The sequence below is a fragment of the Podarcis cretensis genome, assembly GCF_951804945.1.
Source record: "Podarcis cretensis genome assembly, chromosome: 10".
In the NCBI taxonomy this organism is placed as follows: Eukaryota; Metazoa; Chordata; class Lepidosauria; order Squamata; family Lacertidae; genus Podarcis; species Podarcis cretensis.
The window spans coordinates 26,200,616-26,220,000 of NC_137179.1; the positions used below are offsets into that span (position 1 = coordinate 26,200,616).

Consider the following 19,385-nt stretch of genomic DNA (forward strand, 5'->3'; position numbering starts at 1 on the left):
AGACATAACCTCACTTGGATATTTCGCAAGCAGTGTTATGCTCATTTTCCAACCACAGACATTGTGAGGCTAAGAGGCCTACTAAAAGTTGCTTCAAATCAATAAAACATTGGGGAAACTTGTGTATATTTGTATGTAGCTGTTCCAAATGGTGCTGAAAAGTTAGGCAATGAGAGCTGTATCTGACTTTTTTTTTGGTGAGTTCAAACTTAATAGGTTAGTTCTTGTCACATAAACACTGTTCAAAACTGGTGTCTGGTCAGTAGCAAAGGTAGACAAATGATATGGACTACTTTGACATTCGTGGAACACAATAAAGATGAAGAGGATTATCAATCGCTGTAAGGAGTGTGCAGGTCTTTCAAAGGAAGCTTCAGTTGCATTCTGAACTAATTAAACCAGTTTATTGTCAACCAGAACTGCTAGATATCCACGTGTGTTCCATGGCTAATTCACAGATAACTAGAAAACTTGGTACATAATGCTGCTGGGCAACTTTTACTTGAAGTAGAACTGGTGTGGGGGCAGGGACAGGAGTCTAGTCTAGTCTTCTAGTTTATATTATGCTACTTACTATGCAGTATAGTTGGTAGCAATTTCTTGGTCATGGCAGATAGTAAATATTTCTGCCAGGGCCTCTTTTGGGTCTGGATTTAAGCTGCTAAAGGTATGTTGTCGTCTGTTCACCATTTTAAAAATTGTGATTTTAGAAGTCAAAAATAGGGTATTGAATGAATACTTGGTAAAATATATCAACCCTGTATAGTAGGCACAAGGAAATACTAGTGGAGATGCTTAAAACTATACAGATGCTGTGAGATGTGAACGTATTTTATTGATTGCTGTCATACTGACATGCCAGATGCCTTATGTGGTGTTACTGACCTCCTTTCTCTTGTCCCCATTTCTGGTGCATTTATTATAGTTCTCATAATGTAAAAGCTTTAAAGTTGAGTCTGAGTTTCTTTGTGTAATGTTTTTAATGCACCTTATTTTTTAGCTAACAAGTTGTTCAAGACGAAAGTGGTTCAGAATATTTGTGACAGATCCTGTAATGTGTTGTTGTAGTAAGACTTCTGTGAATTTTGCTTTGAATTAAGTGGCTAGCTTTTTATTTGGATGCTGTTGTGAGAGTCAGAACAGTTTTAGAATTTCTCAAGTTTTGTATTAAATTAATATTGAGATAGTATATTAATTTAAAACTCTACTTTGAGACATATTAAGTGAAGTGATGCATGGCAATAAATATTTCAAAAAATAAACCAATATTCATAATTTCAAAACTTTTTTTTGGTCCTGGGAGTTGGTTTGGTTTAAAATGGCGTATTGAATATATGTCAGTTTTGATTATTTGCTGTCACTCCTTGAGTTGTTCTTAGATTTTCTTGGTTAATGTATGGCAAACTTCCTTTTGTAAATTTATTACATGTTTAGCAATACTTCATATGTATAATTTTTTACATACATATTTGTTTAATTAATTGCCAGGGGTAGTAGATTAAGGCAACGTGAAGCATTCTCTTTTTTGTTCTTGAACTCTGGTAAAATGCAATACCAGTTATTGGTTAAACAATTAGCCACAACAAAAGGACTTCATAGGTCGGGGATTATCAGTTATTTTTTAAAAGATTAGATCTAGTCCAGAAGTGTACTTAAATCTTAAAATAAAGTAATATTGTAGTCACTTGTTAAAATGCTTAGGGGGCTGGTTAGGCATATATCATGGTGCCATTTCTATCATTAGTCCCAGTGGCCTTCTTTAGTTAGCTAGCTTACAAGACTTAAGATTTTTTGAGGTTCTAATAAAGGTATTGCCTGATAGTGGATTTTTGATTTTTTTTCTTTAACCAACAAAACTTCACATGCTTTTATTGTCTCTTTGATTTGTCACTGTATACCCGAGGTAAGCATTATCATTATCAAAACTGAGTGCCTTGTGAATGTTGCCTTAGGTCTTGCAGTTGAGGAAAGTTGGAGTATAAATAAATAAGTTAACTGGTAGTGGCATTCCTAATTTGAGTTAAGGAAATTCATTGTGACAGAGTAACTGGAGCAAGTAGATAGAACAGCCTTTCTTCAACATGCTGCCCTCCAAATGTTTTGGATTCAGGTTTCATCATCCCAGACAATGTATCATGCTGATTGAGGCTGATGGGAGTTGGAATTTGAATCATTTGGAGGGCACCAGGTTGGGAAAGCTTAAATAGAACACTGGACTTCTGTCTCAGCTAGCCACAGATTCAGTGACTTGCCCATTTGTAAAATGAAGGGGGGGTGCATTTGCAGCGGGTGCTAAATATGAATTAAGAATGAGTTGAGAACTGAAACGTCCCACTACATAAATACAATATATTGTAACTTTGTGTAGTAGCAAACAAACATAACTGCTACTGCTGTATCACTTAAATTAGTCTTCTTGGAAGTGTGTGTATGCCTTGCTCTGGGCAATATAATCATTTGTAGACTTGTTTTAAAATTACAGTGGAACCTCGGGTTACGTACCGTCCTCCTTACGAACGCATCGGGTAACAAGCTCCGCTAATCCGGAATTAGATGCTCCTGGTAGCGAACTTTGCTCCAGGATGCAAGCGGAAGTTGTGGCATGGCTGCAACAGGATGCCCATTAGAGAAAGCGCACCTCAGGTTAAGAACGGTTTCGGCTTAAGAACGGACCACTGTAAACAAATAAATGTTAACATTTATCAGATAGGTAATTTTATTTTTTGCATTTGGAACAAGAATCTTTCAAACATGTTTTTAATTGATTTACCTCTGCAAGAGTCATGTTGTGTTTTAACCCATGTTTTCTGAAATGGGTGCATAATTCTGGTGTAGAGCAGGGAGTATATTCACTATATTTTGATGACAATACATTAAATGAATGGCTTCCCTACTCGCCCTGAAAATTCCCTTGTAAGGCAAATAGGATCCAGTTCCTGGAATCCTCAGGAGGAAAGAGGGCTGTTGTGCTCAGGTCCTACTTGCAGGCTTCCCTATGCATTAGGATGGCCACTGTGAGAACAGGATGCTGGACGAGGTGGATCACTGGCCTGATCCAGCAGGGCTATTCTTACGTTCTTGTGTAAATATAGTGGGTATAAGAGGAATCTGGTGGAATGGGGATAATCAGTGTCCTTTCAGGGCTCTCCTGAATACATAGAGCGAAGAAATGTGTCTTAAGGGTGGTATAGCACTGCATGTCAAAGAGGGCATAGAAACCAATCTAGAAAAGGTGCAAACTCCTCCACAGAAGCAGGATTTGAAAAATAATGTCATTACTGGAGACATAGTATCATACCGCCCCCCCCCTCAAGTTGAACTTGAAATGGAGAAATAAATCAGAGGGATCCAAAGTGTTAATAGTGGGTGACATTGCATAGAGTGATATAATGACAAAGAGACAACGTTTCTAGATACCCTAAATGACTGTTTCTTAAAACAGTTGGCTAGGGAATGAATGGGGCATGGAGCTGGAATTAATTGTGTTGACCAGGACCTAGAGCAAGATGTAAGTGTTGCTAAATTAAGGGGAACAGTGACCACAGTGATATGAAATTCAGTATACATGTAACTGGGAAATTGCCAGTAGAAATCCAAGGTTCTGTATACGCTATATCTTTAAAGCACATTCTTTCCCTCAAAGAATTCTGGGCACTGTAATGAGGAGTTGATGGGGGTTGTAACTCTGTGAGGGCTGAGCTACAGCGCCCAGAATTCTTTGAGAGAAAGAATGTGTTTTGAACATTCTTTAAAACTATAGTGTGTACACAGTTCAAAACAGTCACATTTGACTTTGAAAAGTAAACTTTTTAAAAAAATGAGTATGGCAGGGAGAGTCAAGAGAATCACAACTCTTTTAAAAGCTTGGAGTTTATTTGAAGCCATGGCAATAGAAGGTAAACTAGAACATATGCTACAGATTCAGGGGCAAGAAGGCATCCCCCCCTCAAATTGAATAAGAGAACATGAAAGCAAAAAGAAGCAAAAAATTATGCAAAAGAGGGAAGCAGAGGGAAGGAATTGAGTATATTGTTAGATACATTAGCAGCACAATCCTACATGTGTCTGCTCAAAAGTGAGTCCCATTGAAACTGGCTATAGGGTTGAAGCCTAAAACAATAAAAACTGATATGTTTGAATATGTTGGAAACAGAAACTGTCCAAGAGATAAGAGATGGAAAGGTGTGCTAGGGAAAGATGGAGAGCTTGGAGAGAGAGTTCTAGTACTAACTGACAGATCACTGGGGCAATAAATCCACTTGAGTTCTTAAGGAACCCAAATGTAAAATTGCTGATCTTCTTACAATAATGTATAACTTGTTCCTAACATTAGCTTCTATACTAGAGGGCTGGAAACATCCAGGAAGTTACCAGCTAATTATAACGACTGTTCTGTATAAATTGGTAAAAAGCACTATCAAATTATCAAACAAGCTTCTGCCCTGCTAACATTGTTTGAGAGAATCAATAACTGAAAGGATAGGGAAGATCAAAATGATCAGGAGGCTGGAGCATAGTCCCCACAAGGAAATGTCACACTGGCCTGGTTTCCATGACATGGTAAACCAGACTGACTTCCTGGAGTTGTATGGGCTCCTGGAGAGAAGCTCTAAACTGCATTGCTCCTCCCCAGTCTTGAATAGTCCCACGGTGAGCTAAGCAAAAGTTTGACTTAGCTAGCAGTTTTAATCCAGTGCTGTGGTTAAGCACTCGCCTCGCTAACCATGAATTGTAGCCTAGGGTTATTCCTGTATTGCATGTGGACAAGGCTGTTTTGGGAGGGAAGAATTGTTCAATATGGCTCTAAATTTGCATACTGGCCCAGTGTAACAACATGCTATAGTCTGAATATGAATGAGCTGACATGAACTGCAGGCCCACTTGCCAACCTCTTTCCCTTTTTACTCCATGAGAAATGATATAAAGCTTGTATTACTGGTTAGCAACATATTGTTTGTTGCTGCACCCAAACTGGCAAGGAGTTGTTTGTTCACACTACAGATTGCTAACAAGCCAGAATACCAAACCAGGATTGAAGTCTGTCTTGTGTTATTTGCTTCCTACATTTTTATCTCTAGTGTTTTAACCCTTATCTTAAATTGCTTTCAGCACTTTTAAAATAGTCTACAAGTAAAGCACATAACTGTTTAAATGTGGAACAGTATTCAGTAACCACAGATTTAATAGGTATAAAGCTTTTTACTTACAAGAATGTGTGGTCGCCTGTGGAATAGCCTGTTGTTAGGCCTTCTCTGCACTTATTTATTTATTTATTTATTTATTTATTTATTTATTTATTTATACATGCATACATACATATACCACTTGATTGGGAAAAAATATTAAAGTGGTTTAGAAAAATATAAAACAAATTTGAGAAAAAATCATAACCATATTGAGTTACTCTGTTTCTGTCTGGTGGCACTGGTTTACTTTACTTTCATATTGACTAAAGGTAAAGGTACCCCTGCCCGTACGGGCCAGTCTTGACAGACTCTGGGGTTGTGCGCCCATCTCACTCAAGAGGCCAGGGGCCAGCGATGTCCGGAGACACTTCCGGGTCACGTGGCCAGCGTGACATCGCTGCTCTGGCGAGCCAGAGCCGCACACGGAAACGCCGTTTACCTTCCCGCCGGTAAGCGGTCCCTATTTATCTACTTGCACCTGGAGGTGCTTTCGAACTGCTAGGTTGGCAGGCGCTGGGACCGAACGACGGGAGCGCACCCCGCCGCAGGGATTCGAACCGCCGACCTTTCGATCGGCAAGTCCTAGGCGCTGAGGCTTTAACCCACAGCGCCACCTGCGTCCCAATTCATATTGACTAGGCATCAGCAAAAAGGTCATTATGTGCTTCAGATTATAGTAACTGAAGGAATCTCTAAAATTCTAAGAAATTCTCATTGTGATTCACTCTCTAGGCTTCGGGCAAATTTCCATCTCTCTCCCCCCCTCCCACATTTATTAGTCACTTGCTACCCAAAGGTCGAGGGACGCGGGTGGTGCTGTGGGTTAAACCACAGAGCCTAGGACTTGCCGATCAGAAGGTCGACGGGTCGAATCCCTGCAACGGGGTGAGCTCCCGTTGCTCAGTCCCTGCTCCTGCCAACCTAGCAGTTCGAAAGCACGTCAAAGTGTAAACGGTGTTTCCGTGTGCTGCTGTTGTTCGCCAGAAGCGGCTTAGTCATGCTGGCCACATGACCCAGAAGCTGTACACTGTCTCCCTCGGCCAATAAAGCGAGATGAGCGCTGCAACCCCAGAGTCTGTCACAACTAAACCTAATGGTCAAGGGTCCCTTTACCTTTACCCAAAGGTCTCTAAGCTACTTACAGCCAAAAAAGATATACAGTACACAATACCATAAGAGGGAAATCATATAATACATCAATATTTCATATAACATAACATCTGGGAGGGGTAGCAAACAGCATTAACAATACTCAAATAACAAAGCCATACTCAGACCCATTAATTAGCAAATAAACAAAACCTCAAGCTTCCCCAGTCCAAAAATCATTCACATAAAAACAACACCCTCCTCCCCATTTTAACCGCTGTACTCCACACAGAAGTATGGTGTCAGTGGGTGGGTCCAGTGTCTTCCAGGGGTGATCTGGCATCTCTCCTCTCCCTTCATGGGGAGAAAGGTAGAAAGCAAAGCAGGAAGATGGTAATGAGAGTTTAACCTGCTTTGCAGTTGACCGGGTCACTGCTCCTCTCCTGTTGTTGGTGAGGGAGTGGTGGGTGATTGTAATCATAACCACTATATAACTACAGGCCATGGAGGTCAGACGAACAGTTCATACAAGCACTACTTCCAGCTTGGGCAAGAGGGGACAGACAGTCATGGTGCTGTTGCACTTGTAAACTCTGTTCTTCTGGTACTCAAGCTACATAACTGTCACTTCAAGAAACAGATTCTGGCAGGTAGAATCTAGGTAGGTAGTTTTCTCTTTCTCTTGGTAATAAACTAAGGTGCTGCCTTTTAGAAATTATTTTGTCTCTTAAGTTGGGATTTAATTTTACTGACTTTATTTCTGGACCAAAAATGTAAACAAATGTTTAGTTGATCAACAAAAGAGTGAAATAAGCCTGTTGAAATCAAAAGGAATTATTTTAGAACATCATACTTTATCAACCTTATACATGGTGAATGCTGACGAGAGCTTTTGAAACTACAAGACTGACATTCTGAAGCATCTTAAAGCTCTTCATAGGACAGTTTGATACTGCTGTCTGGGATATCACTTTTAAAAAAAGAAAAATGGCTTCTGTGTAAGATGATAAAATGAACAAAAGCAGTAGCATCATTAGACCTTTATTTGCCTGAATACCGTATTTTTCGCACCATAGGGCGCACCGGACCATAGGGCGCACCCAGTTTTTTTGGGGGGGAAATAAAGGGGAAAAAATTATTTCCCCCCCAGGCGCGGGGCTGGGGCGGCGGAAGCTCGAGCTTCCCCCGACCCCAGCCCCCAAACAGACAGCTCTCTGCAAGCCATGGGAGCTCTCCCGCTGCTTGCGGAAAGGTCTGCAAGCCTGGGCGCGCTGAGCTCAACGCGCGCAGGCTTCAACATGCAGGCAAGTCTCTGCAAGCAGCGGGAGCGCTCCCGCTGCTTGCGGAGAGGTTCGCGAAGCCTGGGAGCGCTGAGCTCAGCGCGCGCAGGCTTCGGCATGCTGGCAACTCTCCGCAAGCATCGGGAGCCCAGCGCTGGGCTCCCACTGCTTGCGGAGAGGTGTGCGAAGCCTGGAGAGCGTGAAGGGTCGGTGTGCACCGACCCCTCTCACTCTCCAGGCTTCAGCGAAAGCCTGCATTCGCACCATAGGACGCACACACATTTCCCCTTCATTTTTGGAGGGGAAAAAGTGCGTCCTATGGTGCGAAAAATACGGTACTTCAGCTAAGACACCATAGACCAGTACAGTTGTATAACTAACTGAATGAGTCATCTGTTAAAGAAGTGTTTTGAGAACTAAATAATGTCAAGCAGTATATAAAGATTTGGTTATATCGGAGAAGACCAGTTTGTTCAGTTATGTATAAATACAGCATAGTTTGTACAATGATAGTGACGCAATGGACTTTCCTTGCAATGAGCAAATGTGCTTACCTGCTATATTCAATGTGATATATAGATGATGGAAGAGTCTGTCCTAGAAACCTTTACCTGTTTATCTGGCATAAATTCTATTTATGATAAGCACATGTACGGTAAATAGACTTCACAACACTTTTTCTTCCATGAGTTCTTTCTACTGTTAGTTCTCATTGCAATGGACATTCTTAAATAGTATTTTAATTTTCATTAATGGGAATCCAAATATGGAAGATTTTAACTTTAGTTTTTGTGTTTGCTTTTAATTGCATGACTAGAGTAAATGTTCTCACTGGTTTAATTCTCATTCATTGAAGCAATATCAGTTCTGCTTTTCAGGATCATGGATCCTTCCAAGGCAATTTATACTGCATTTTTCGCTCCATAGGGCGCACCTAGTTGGTTTTTTTTTTTGGAGGGGGAGGAAATAAAGAAAAAAAAATTATCCCCTCCCAGCCCCAAAGAGCAAAGAAGCCAAGACAGCGAGCGGGATCCATCCCACTGCCTGTTTTGGCTTCCTCTTTAGCCGCGCGCAATCTCTCCAGCCGGGAGAGGCTGCGCGCGGCTTTGGCAGAAGCCAAGACAGCAAGCGGGATGGATCCTGCTCGCTGTCTTGGCTTCGTTTTTAGCCGCAGGGCTGGGGCGGGGGAAGCCCAAGCTTCCCCCAACCCCAGCCCCCAAAACAGGTCCAGGAGCGGCGGCAAGATTGTGCGCAACCTCGCCGCCACTCCCGGAGCTTGCGGGGCTGGGGAAGCCCAAGCTTCCCCCAATCCCAGCCCCCCAGAACAGGTCCAGGAATGGCGGCAAGATTGCGCACAACCTTGCCACCGCTCCCAGGGTTTGCGGGGCGGGGGAAGCCCAAGCTTCCCCCAACCCCAGCCCCTGGAACAGGATGCTATCCACAAGCCTTCTGAGTGCGGCGGGAACTCCCTCTGGGCTCCAAAGGCTTGCGGATAGCTGCCTGAAGCCTGGGGAGCGCAGCAGGAGTTGGCGCTGCGCTCCCCGGACTTCAGGCTGCAGGCTGCTATCCACAAGCCTTCGGAGCCCGCGGGAACTCCCGCCGCGCTCAGAAGGCTTGCGGATAGCTGCCTGAAGCCTGGAGAACGAGAGGGGTCGGTGCGCACCGACCCCTCTCCCTCTCCAGGCTTCAGCGAAAGCCTGCGTTCGCACACACATTTCCCCTTCATTTTTGGAGGGGAAAAAGTGCGTCCTATAGAGCGAAAAATACGGTACTTAAAATAAAAGGTGACAGCAATAATGCAACATTGTTAACTACAGAATTGAAATCAATACAATGTTGATATTACTAAATAAAAACAAACCAACAACAGATGATATAACCATATGTATTCCAGCCACCTCCCCACTCTTAGTACAGTGGCACCTCGGGTTAAGTACTTAATTCGTTCCGGAGGTCTGTTCTTAACCTGAAACTGTTCTTAACCTGAAGCACCACTTTAGGTAATGGGGCCTCCTGCTGCTGCTGCTGTGCCGCCGGAGCACGATTTCTGTTCTTGTCCTGAAGCAAAGTTCTTAACCCGAGGTACTATTTCTGGGTTAGCGGAGTCTGTAACCTGAAGTGTCTGTAACCTGAAGCATCTGTAACCCGAGATACCACTGTATAGGATACCAGCTTAACCAATTGAAAATGTAGTTTGTAGGATCTGTCTAAAACAAATCTGAACAGCTGTCAGAGAAGGAAGTTCTATAGATGGGACTGCCACCAAAAATTCCATCTTATATGTCTGCCAGGCTAATTGTAAGGCTGATCTTAAGATCTAGGCAGCTTCCTATTTGTAGGTGATCCTTCAAGTATCCCAGTCCCAAACCATTAAGGGTTTCAAAGGGCATAACCATCACTTTGAATTGGACCTAAAAATGATCTTGCAACCATTGCAGCTGTTAAACTGTTGTAGTTATATGCTCTGAGCACCTCATCTAACCAACATTTGGGCAACGGCATTTTACCCTAGGTGAAGTTTCTGAAGTATCTCCAGAGGCAGCCCCACATGGAGTGCTTTGCAGTAGGCAGTCTCGATTTAACCAGGACATCACTAACTGATTCAAGATCTGTTTAATCTAAGTAGGGCTGTTGCTAGTACACCAGCTGAACTTGGTAAAAGGCACTCCTTGTCCCACCATCTGTGCTATAAATGCCCATTATGCTTACTCACCTAAATACTATGTTATAATTACATTCTATCTAGTGGTGATTCATATTTTCCCAGGTTCAAAAAATAGTGTTTTGTCAGAACTGAAATATGTAATATTTAACTAGATGCTAACTACAGAAATTTATGTAGATAGTGTACAAAAATGAGTGTTTCTTACACACACAAAAGTGATTTTGTGGTACTGCCTTAGAGAAGTTGAGGGAATTTTGGTGAAAGTGGATTTCCTAGCTCAGTTGATAGACTCCCGCACCCCAATTGTATCAGATCCAAAAAGAGGTAATTAATAGGTAATAAAATTAACATTTTTTTAAAATGGAAAAACTCTAGTGACAAGCAATAAAAACATCTTAATTCGCAAGGTGAGCCTCCCCCCCATTTTTTTCAAAATTGAAAAAAAGTGTGAAATTCCATGTCAGTCATACATTTCAGTAGGTGAGCATTAGTATGTCTTAAGTGGGTATTGCCTACTCTTTATATCAGGCACATCCAAAGTCCGTTTCAGGTGCCTAATCCGGCCCTTCACTTAATCAAATCTGGCCCTCTTTGAAAAAAGTTTGGACACCACTGCTTTATATATGTTGACTTTCAATATTCAGGTTTAACTTCTGTGCATCCAGACTTCTGAGCAAAGTTTTTGAGTCCTAGAACTTTCATGATAGAAAATCTGAACTATAGTTTTGATCCATTATGCCATAAGAAAGGAAGAACTTCTTTAGTCTATACTGTAGCACTTTGGTCAGTAGCCCTATATAGATATCTGACTGCTGCCTATAAACGGTAAAAATTACTATTTGTGATACTAGTTTTGATCACATGCATTTGGGAGAATGGAAGAATCCTAGATTGGTTGGTTTCCTTACACTGTGTTATATTCTTTCATATTGTGGAAGGCTTTCTTATACTATTTCTTACACCTTTCATAGCACAGTTGCAATTTTAAAATAAGTCTTTTTGAAATTTGAATATTGTATGTTCAAAGATGTAATTTTTCTGCAAATTATGGCAGATAGTTCAGTTGTGGTACCCTTTTTCTGTTTCAGCAAATGTCTGATTTATTTCTGGCTGGTAATGCAGTGTGATCTCTTCAAAACATTGCAGTGATTAACTTGAAATTCTAGTTATGAAACTGTGTTGTAGCATGATCCTTAAAGTAGGTCATTGTGACGGGAGTAGTCCAAACAGGCTGCTGGTTGCTAGAGCAACGACCTATTTAAGAAGCCCTTTCTGTTGATTCATATTGAAACAATCCTTTAGAAATCATATAAGGAAATGAATTAAAAGCTAACACAGATGGAGAGAAATATTAAGGGTTTGTTATACTGGGTGTCTTTCTCTTCCCCACTCCCTTTCCCCAATCTGTTGGGGACTTTGAAGATTAAATTGTATATGTTCTGTTCTCAAGAGGTTCTTTCCATTTAGGCCTCCTTTGCACACTTAGATTGATTATCATTTTTCTTAAAGCATGCATAGTATTGTTTCATTTAATTCTTAACTTGATAAACTGGTATTACAAATTATTCAGTGTGTCTGTATATTGAGTTTTCATGCAAAGTACTTAGACATTTTAAATAGAACAATGTAATTCTGATTATGTGCAAGGAAACAGTTGAATATGATATGTTAATAGCTTGCCTTTTCCTCTGGGAAAGTGAAAATGGCATTTTAACCTTAAAACAGTTCTGAAAGAAGTAGCTGAGGCTGAGAGATTTTATGTTTGTATCTGTAGTTAGTGAGGAGATTTGATTCTGGATTTCACACATCCAGACTCTAGTCATTGCACTACACTGTAAGTGTATGCATGGATGTGCACACAGAGTAACAAAAACGGATACATATGTATTTGAAAATCTTTGGTTGATCAGCAGAGGAATGCTTTGATCAGCTTTCAATGTAGCATTTGTCTACTCTAAAAGTTGAAAAGGTAGACGTGAGAGCAGGGTAGAAAATACTTCTAGAATCTCAGAAGGGATTGTCAGTAGTGGCAGCGTCTTCCTTTCATCTGCATTAGGTGAACAGAAAAGCTAATAATTAGTTGTGTATTTTTTCTTTGCTTATTTTTGCCCTCTAGATTCACAAACAAAGAACCAGTGTGATCTGAAGTTGAGAATCAGATCAAGATGGAGTGGGGGATCAAATTCTTAAAGCCAATAAGTTCACTTGTGGACCCTGGGCCAATCACTGTCTCGCAGCCTAACCTGTCTCACATGATTGTAGTGAGGATAATATGGAGGGAGGAACCAGTACCTGCACATCTTCAAAATCTGCTCCTGTGTATTGGGGACCTTCTGGAGCAGATTTGGGGTGGGGGGTGGGGAGGAGGAGAAGAGAGTCCTGTTGCATAAACAGATCTTTATTGGTACAGCATTAGATACAGCTGTCTGTGTGCTGCATCTTGAAGCATGTGCTTCTTGGAAGAAGAGGCAGGATATAAAAATTGCAAATGAATAATAAGTGCATAAAGAATATCAGTTGAGCTTGTGCAAATAATATTTTTCATAGCACAAGATATCTAAGAACTATAGGTTATGAATAGTAGCTTTCACCATTCAAAAATTAGAGCTTATAATGGAAGTTTAGGGGGTAAATGGGGCTGGGAATGAGAGTCTAGGATCCAGCAGCTATGGGCATCTCTGCCTCTGCTCTAGAAAAGAACCACTTTTTGAGGTTGGCACTGTTTATTTGAAATGAGGTAATTTTGATCAGACTTGGGTGATAATTTTAGAACTGTTCTTTAAAATTGTTAATTTACATTTTAATAAATTCATAAAGTTGTATGGTTGCTATACAGATTATAGGTCACTTTTGACACTTAAGACTGCATACAGACCATCACTACTGTTGAATAAGAACAACTTCCTCTTCCACTTGACTGAAGTACTATGTTTGCAAATAAGATAGGTGTTGCATACCGTATTTTTCGCCCCATAGGGCGCACCGCCCTACAGGGCGCACCTAGGTTTTTTGGGGGGGAAATAAAGAAAAAAAATTATTCCCCCCAGAACAGCCTGCTATCCGCAAGCCTAGGGAGCCCGGCGGGAAGTCGCGCCGGTCTCCCCAGGCTTGCGGAGAGCTGTGCGAAGCCCGGGCACGCTCTTCAGCGTGCCCCAGGCTTCAGAATGCAGGCAGCTCTGCGCAACCCTTGGGAGACCAGCGCGACTCCCAAGGGTTGTGCAGAGCTTCCTGAAGCCTGGAGAGCGAGAGGGGTCGGTGCGCCTGCATTCGCCCCATAGGACACACACAAATTTCCCCTTCATTTTTGGAGGGGAAAAAGTGTGTCCTATAGGGCGAAAAATACAGTAAATATCTCCTATAGCTTCATCTCTGATTATATGGGCTAAGAGCACTCAGGTCATAATATCAGACTTGTAGTGTACATAATAGAAGTCCTCTAAGAATGAATTGTTGTTGAATTGTGGCTGTTCAACTGGTTGCGAGTCTGCTACTGGGCCCAAGTTCAAGGTGTTGCTATTATACAAAACCCTTAATAACTTGGGACCAGTTTACTTACGAGATTGCCTTACCCCACATGTGCCCACTTGACTGCTTCAATCAGCGGAATTGGCACTAGTATAGGTGCCACAAAATACCCATTCCACATTTGTGAGAACTCAGTTGTTTAGTGTGGCAGCACCTGCACCTTGGAACTCCCTGCTTATTGATATCTAGCAGGCATTTTCTTTGTATTCTTTTTGGCGCCTGCTAAAAACATTCTTATTTAGGCAAGGCTACTGAGATGCTTAGAAATGCTGGTGTGAATTTTAATCTGTTTTAGTATTTTAATATTTTGTTGTTTTAAAGAAATTTACTTTTATGAAACAAAGAAACAAACAAAAAATACTGATTGCTAGAAAGAAAGCATTCCAGTTTGCAGTTTTTTCTCTCTTTGCCACTCAGCTGCATTTTTTTGGTCACAGTGAGTAGGTTTTAATGCAATCCTTTAAAACAATAGTTGAAATATAAGTCTGTCTTAAATATCAGTGCACATCTGTGTTTCTGAAAAATGAGAAACATACCAATCAAACTATAGGAATATTGCAGAAGACCTGTAGGATTAAGCAAGGCAGGCAGTTGACTTAGTATTGCTATTCTATAATTACAATTGTTCTAAGTCTGATAATTCAATTTAATAAAGGAATTTAATTATGCAACAATGAACTATTAAACATTTCTAGGAATGCTACCATAAATATATGAGATGAATTAGAAAAAGCTTAAAGGTAAAGACTTACACATTTCTTAACAAAACTGCTGATCTCAGCCCCCTTCCCCTGGGGTTTGACTATCTCATGCTTAATTGAAAGCAAAAAATAGGTTAGCAACTTTTTAATGCTTAAATTAAAATTGTTTCAGGAGAAAAATGCATTTTAAAGTGTATATCTAAATTCATTCTAGTTGACCCTGCTATTATAGCTCTACTTAAGCATTCTGTGTTGAACCAGACTCTGGTCACTAAAAATTAATGGTGTGATAAATCTGTTATCATTAAGGTGCCATAGGGCTCTTTGTTTTTGCTGCAAAAGACTAACTTGGCTAACATTCTGGAATTTCTTACAATGTAAGATCACTCTTGCGCCATTCAGGAAAATGAAGCTAACTGTATTAACATTTCAAGGTAAAGGACCCCTGACAGTTAAGTCCAGTTGTGAACGACTCTGGGGTTGCGGCGCTCATCTCGCCTTATTGGCCAAGGCAGCCGGCGTAGTTTCTGGGTCATGTGGCCAGCATGACTAAGCCGCTTCTGGCGAAACCAGAGCAGCACACAGAAACACCGTTTACCTTCCCGCCAGAGCGGTACCTATTTATCTACTTGCACTTTGACGTGCTTTCAAACTGCTAGGTTGGCAGGAGCTGGGACCAAGCAACGGGAGTTCACCCCATCGCGGAAAATTGAACCACCGACCTTCCAGTCGGCAAGCCCTAGGCTCAGTAGTTTAGACCACAGCGCCACCTGCATGTATTAGGCACATTTAAGGTAAAGGTAAAGGTACCCCTGCCCGTACGGGCCAGTCTTGACAGACTCTGGGGTTGTGCGCCCATCTCACTTAAGAGGCCTGGGGCCAGCGCTGTCCGGAGACACTTCCGGGTCACGTGGCCAGCGTGACATCGCTGCTCTGGCCAGAGCCAGAGCCGCACACGGAAACGCCGTTTACCTTCCCGCTGGTAAGCGGTCCCTATTTATCTACTTGCACCCGGAGGTGCTTTGGAACTGCTAGGTTGGCAGGCGCTGGGACCGAGCAGCGGGAGCGCACCCCGCCGCAGGGATTCGAACAGCCGACCTTTCAATCGGCAAGCCCTAGGCGCTGAGGCTTTAACCCACAGCGCCACCTGCGTCCCATTAGGCACATTTAGCAGCACATAAAATTCAGTAGTTTCCCATGAATTGTTGTACCTGAAATATAATACAATATGAAATTATAATTAATGTAGCAAAGTACCTGAATTTGCTTTGATGAAGAAAGCAAAGGTGTTTGACAGCTAATAGATTCTGTGGAAAACATTCTGTGCAAAACATTTAAATCCTGTCTGAGCTTAATCGTCTTAAGAGTTCCAAAAGTGCATATTGGTCCTGCTATTATTCCATTACAGATATCACCAGAGTAATAAATCTCTGAATTTGCTGACATCTTTGGCACCACTGTAAATTGCTCTGTGATCCTCAGATGGGCAATATTTAAATTTATTTAATAATAATAATCTTGACTATTGATTTGTTTGGCAAATCATCTACACAGTGAGACTATGCACTGAGAAGATGTGAGCAGTTGCGTGTTCCCCATCCTAGTGCCCATCTACTACATGCTGTTGGTCTGGAAATAATAATCTCTGACCATAAGATATGCTAGCCAAGACTGATGTAGTGCAGCAGTATCTAGGGGGTACAAGGTTGGGGAAGGCTGCTAAAATGTGAGGTTTTATTATAACCCCAGTTTTTACACTATTAGAACATTAACATGAACCCTTGAATGTGGCATAATTGTGACATTTGGGTCAAAACTGTTCCTTCATGCAGAAAATCTTGTTAACTTCAGGGAGTTTTTTTAACTCCATGTGTTTTTTTTTCTTATATCTTCCTTACAGGTTTTTGCTTCAGTGTCTTGAAGATTTGGATGCCAACTTACGAAAGTTAAATTCTCGTTTATTTGTGATTCGAGGGCAGCCTGCAGATGTGTTTCCCAGGCTCTTTAAGGTAATATCTGATGCTTTTCTCCAGTGCTGCTTCTGTACAACTTCTATACATTTATCAAGTTGTTTCAACGTAACGTAACATATTCACATTTGATTTGGAGAGCTCTTGAAGCTCACAGGAACATGAACAGATCCAGCTACTCTGGATCAATGTTCTTTTATTTGAGTGCTATGGCAAAATTTGAAAAGCAGTACACACAACAAGTTCAGGTGTGTAACTTTTCTCAGATATATATAAAAATGTTAAAAATTAAAACTCCCTTCAAAAAATGTTTATTTTCATTGTGATGTAATACTGTCACAATACACTGTACACAAACATTAAGATGTTTGTAGCTACAAACAAAAAGCTACTTAGGGTATGTTTCGGTAACAATTGTATCTGCTCATTCCTTTCTCCTTTGTTCTTCCTTCCTACAAAGCTGTCAAAAATTGGTAGATATTTTTCAAGTGAAACAAAGGTAGAGTGTGTGCAAACAGACTTATGAAAGAGGAAAGGCCTGCTTCCATATATTAATGATCCTGTTAATCTGGATTATGCATCTGATCAGTTAGTCTTTTCAGGCAGTGGCTGAAAAAAGTGAATATTAGGAATATAGTTGTCAAAATACAGTGGTAGCTTGGGTTACACTTCGGGTTATACTTCAGGTTACAGATGCTTCAGGTTACAGACTCCGCTAACCCAGAAATAGTACCTCGGGTTAAGAACTTTGCTTCAGGATGAGAATTGTGCGGTGGTGGCTAAAGTGGTGCCTCAGGTTAAGAACAGTTTCAGGTTAAGAATGGACCTCCAGAACAAATTAAGTTCTTAACTCGAGGTACCACTGTACTCTTAAGGCCTTTGAGACTGCATTTGGGATATAGGTTCATTTTTCTGCCTGTGCTGTTACAGCTATAGCTTCCTGAGAGGAGGGAGCTATAGATACTACTTCAGTTTGCTTAAATCTTTCATGGCAGAACTCTTGGCTCACATATTCTCTGCAGCCAACTACAGTTTCAGAAATTCAGAATTTTTTTGGCTGTCCATATGCAGTTGGCCACTTGTGTTTTTGGTTTGACTGTATTAATGTTCATATATGTTATCCCTATTTCTCCATGTTCTGAAACAACTATCCTTTTAACCCTTTTCCAAAACTGCAGGAATGGAACATTACAAAACTTTCTATTGAGTATGACTCTGAGCCATTTGGGAAGGAGAGAGATGCAGCAATTAAGAAGTTGGCTAGTGAAGCAGGAGTGGAAGTCATTGTACGAATTTCACATACTTTATATGACCTAGATAAGTAAGTTAATAGTTTTGTGAATTTAAAATGAGAAAGATAAGCTTCCTGGTAACATAATATGCAATATATATAAGTTTTAGCAATGATGTGAAAAAATTCATTACCATATTTTCCATGAATATTTTCCTATTTATGAATGTATTGCTTCATAAATATTGCCACATAATGATTTGGTACCATACCAGTCAAATTTGGCAGTTTACTTACCAGTGTTTTCAGTGTTCTGTTTATTTTTCGCATCTTGGAATACTCAGTATTCACAAAATAATAATAATAATTTCCAGGAAAAAAAGCTGCCCCAAAAGCTGCCCTTTGAAAGCAGTGCATGGACACCAATCTTCTCTCTTTTGCGAAGCACTCCCAGGCATCGCTCCTTCCTCCTGTTTGAGCCCTAAGTCTCAATCATCTGATAGGGAGAGGAGCAAAGAAGGTACTTTTTGGGAAACTTCAGCTGCTGGGGGCGAGAAAACCCTTGGACTCTGCACTTTCACCAGTCAGCTGACCTCATGAGAGGCATCAGCCGATGAATAGGTGGGCATAGTCTGGTGAAAAAGGCATTGCAGGCCAAAATTGGCTCTTCGTTCCAGATGAAAACTGCAGTGTATGGCTTTCACTAGTTTTCCTGTCACCTTTTTATAAATATTTCTGGTCTAAATTATTTCTATCATTAATTCATAGGTTAGTTATTTGCCTGGGTGGTAATGCTTACACTTGCAGTCTAATACAACTACAGTAGTTGTCTCTTTAGGCCTTTCTGTGGACATTTGATAAAGGAATTTAAGCTCTGTAATTGCAATATAACGTGACTGTAGATATAAGAGAATTCATGTCAAGGGTAAGAAAAATATGCTGTTTCCTACAGTGCTTTGTAACAACATTACCTTAAGTTAAAATTTTCTTCCATGTTTTTAGGATTATAGAATTAAATGGAGGACAACCACCCCTTACCTATAAGAGATTCCAGACTTTAATAAGTAGAATGGAGCCATTGGAGATGCCTGTAGAAACTATTACTGCAGAAGTAATGTCAAAGTGTACCACTCCAGTTTCTGATGACCATGATGAAAAATATGGTGTTCCATCTTTGGAAGAACTAGGTAATCCAAGAAACTTCATTAATATTCTTCCCACACTACAAAAATAAATGCCAGTATTTTTAATGGCCCTTCTGTTGTACTGTCTGTGTTTAATCGTAGAAAATTGACAATCAGGGCTGCACACAAAAAGTCTATCCCTGGTTTTCCCTCAGCCTGTGACCAAAGGGATTATAAATCCCTAACACTGTAGGATACAATAGCTGACTTGAAGAAGAATAATGAGCAAATGCTGTTGGTTAGTTAGTATCACATGTTGATAGAAATATCCTTAAATTAATTCATAGTTTGAATGTCAAGAGAAGCATTTTTCCTAATACAGTACACTTAATTTATTCTCCCAGTACCATATTCAAGGTGGAGTGTCTAAAGCTAGTAACTTTTACAAGAAGAATTAATAATCTCTCTTCAGATGACAGTAACACTTTATTGACTTACAACCATTGACTTAAGAAAACTTTGATTATAACAGAAAATAGACTGGGTTTGTTTGACAAGAAATCTCTAGTATTAAGACTTTGTAGGGGATCACATACCTTTTATTTTAGTTAATT

At 40.7% G+C, this 19,385-nt stretch overlaps 1 protein-coding gene across 4 annotated transcripts in view; it reads left to right on the plus strand.

The window, feature by feature from the left end:
* Positions 1-19,385, plus strand: part of CRY1 (cryptochrome circadian regulator 1) — a 32,879-nt gene that overhangs the window by 1,818 nt on the left and 11,676 nt on the right. For all 4 annotated transcript variants that reach the window (XM_079992607.1, XM_079992608.1, XM_079992606.1 and 1 more), the window contains exons 2-4: positions 16,347-16,455; positions 17,595-17,737; positions 18,650-18,834. In XM_079992607.1, the coding sequence (XP_079848733.1) occupies positions 16,347-16,455; positions 17,595-17,737; positions 18,650-18,834 (437 nt within the window). The remainder of the gene's footprint in view (positions 1-16,346; positions 16,456-17,594; positions 17,738-18,649; positions 18,835-19,385) is intronic.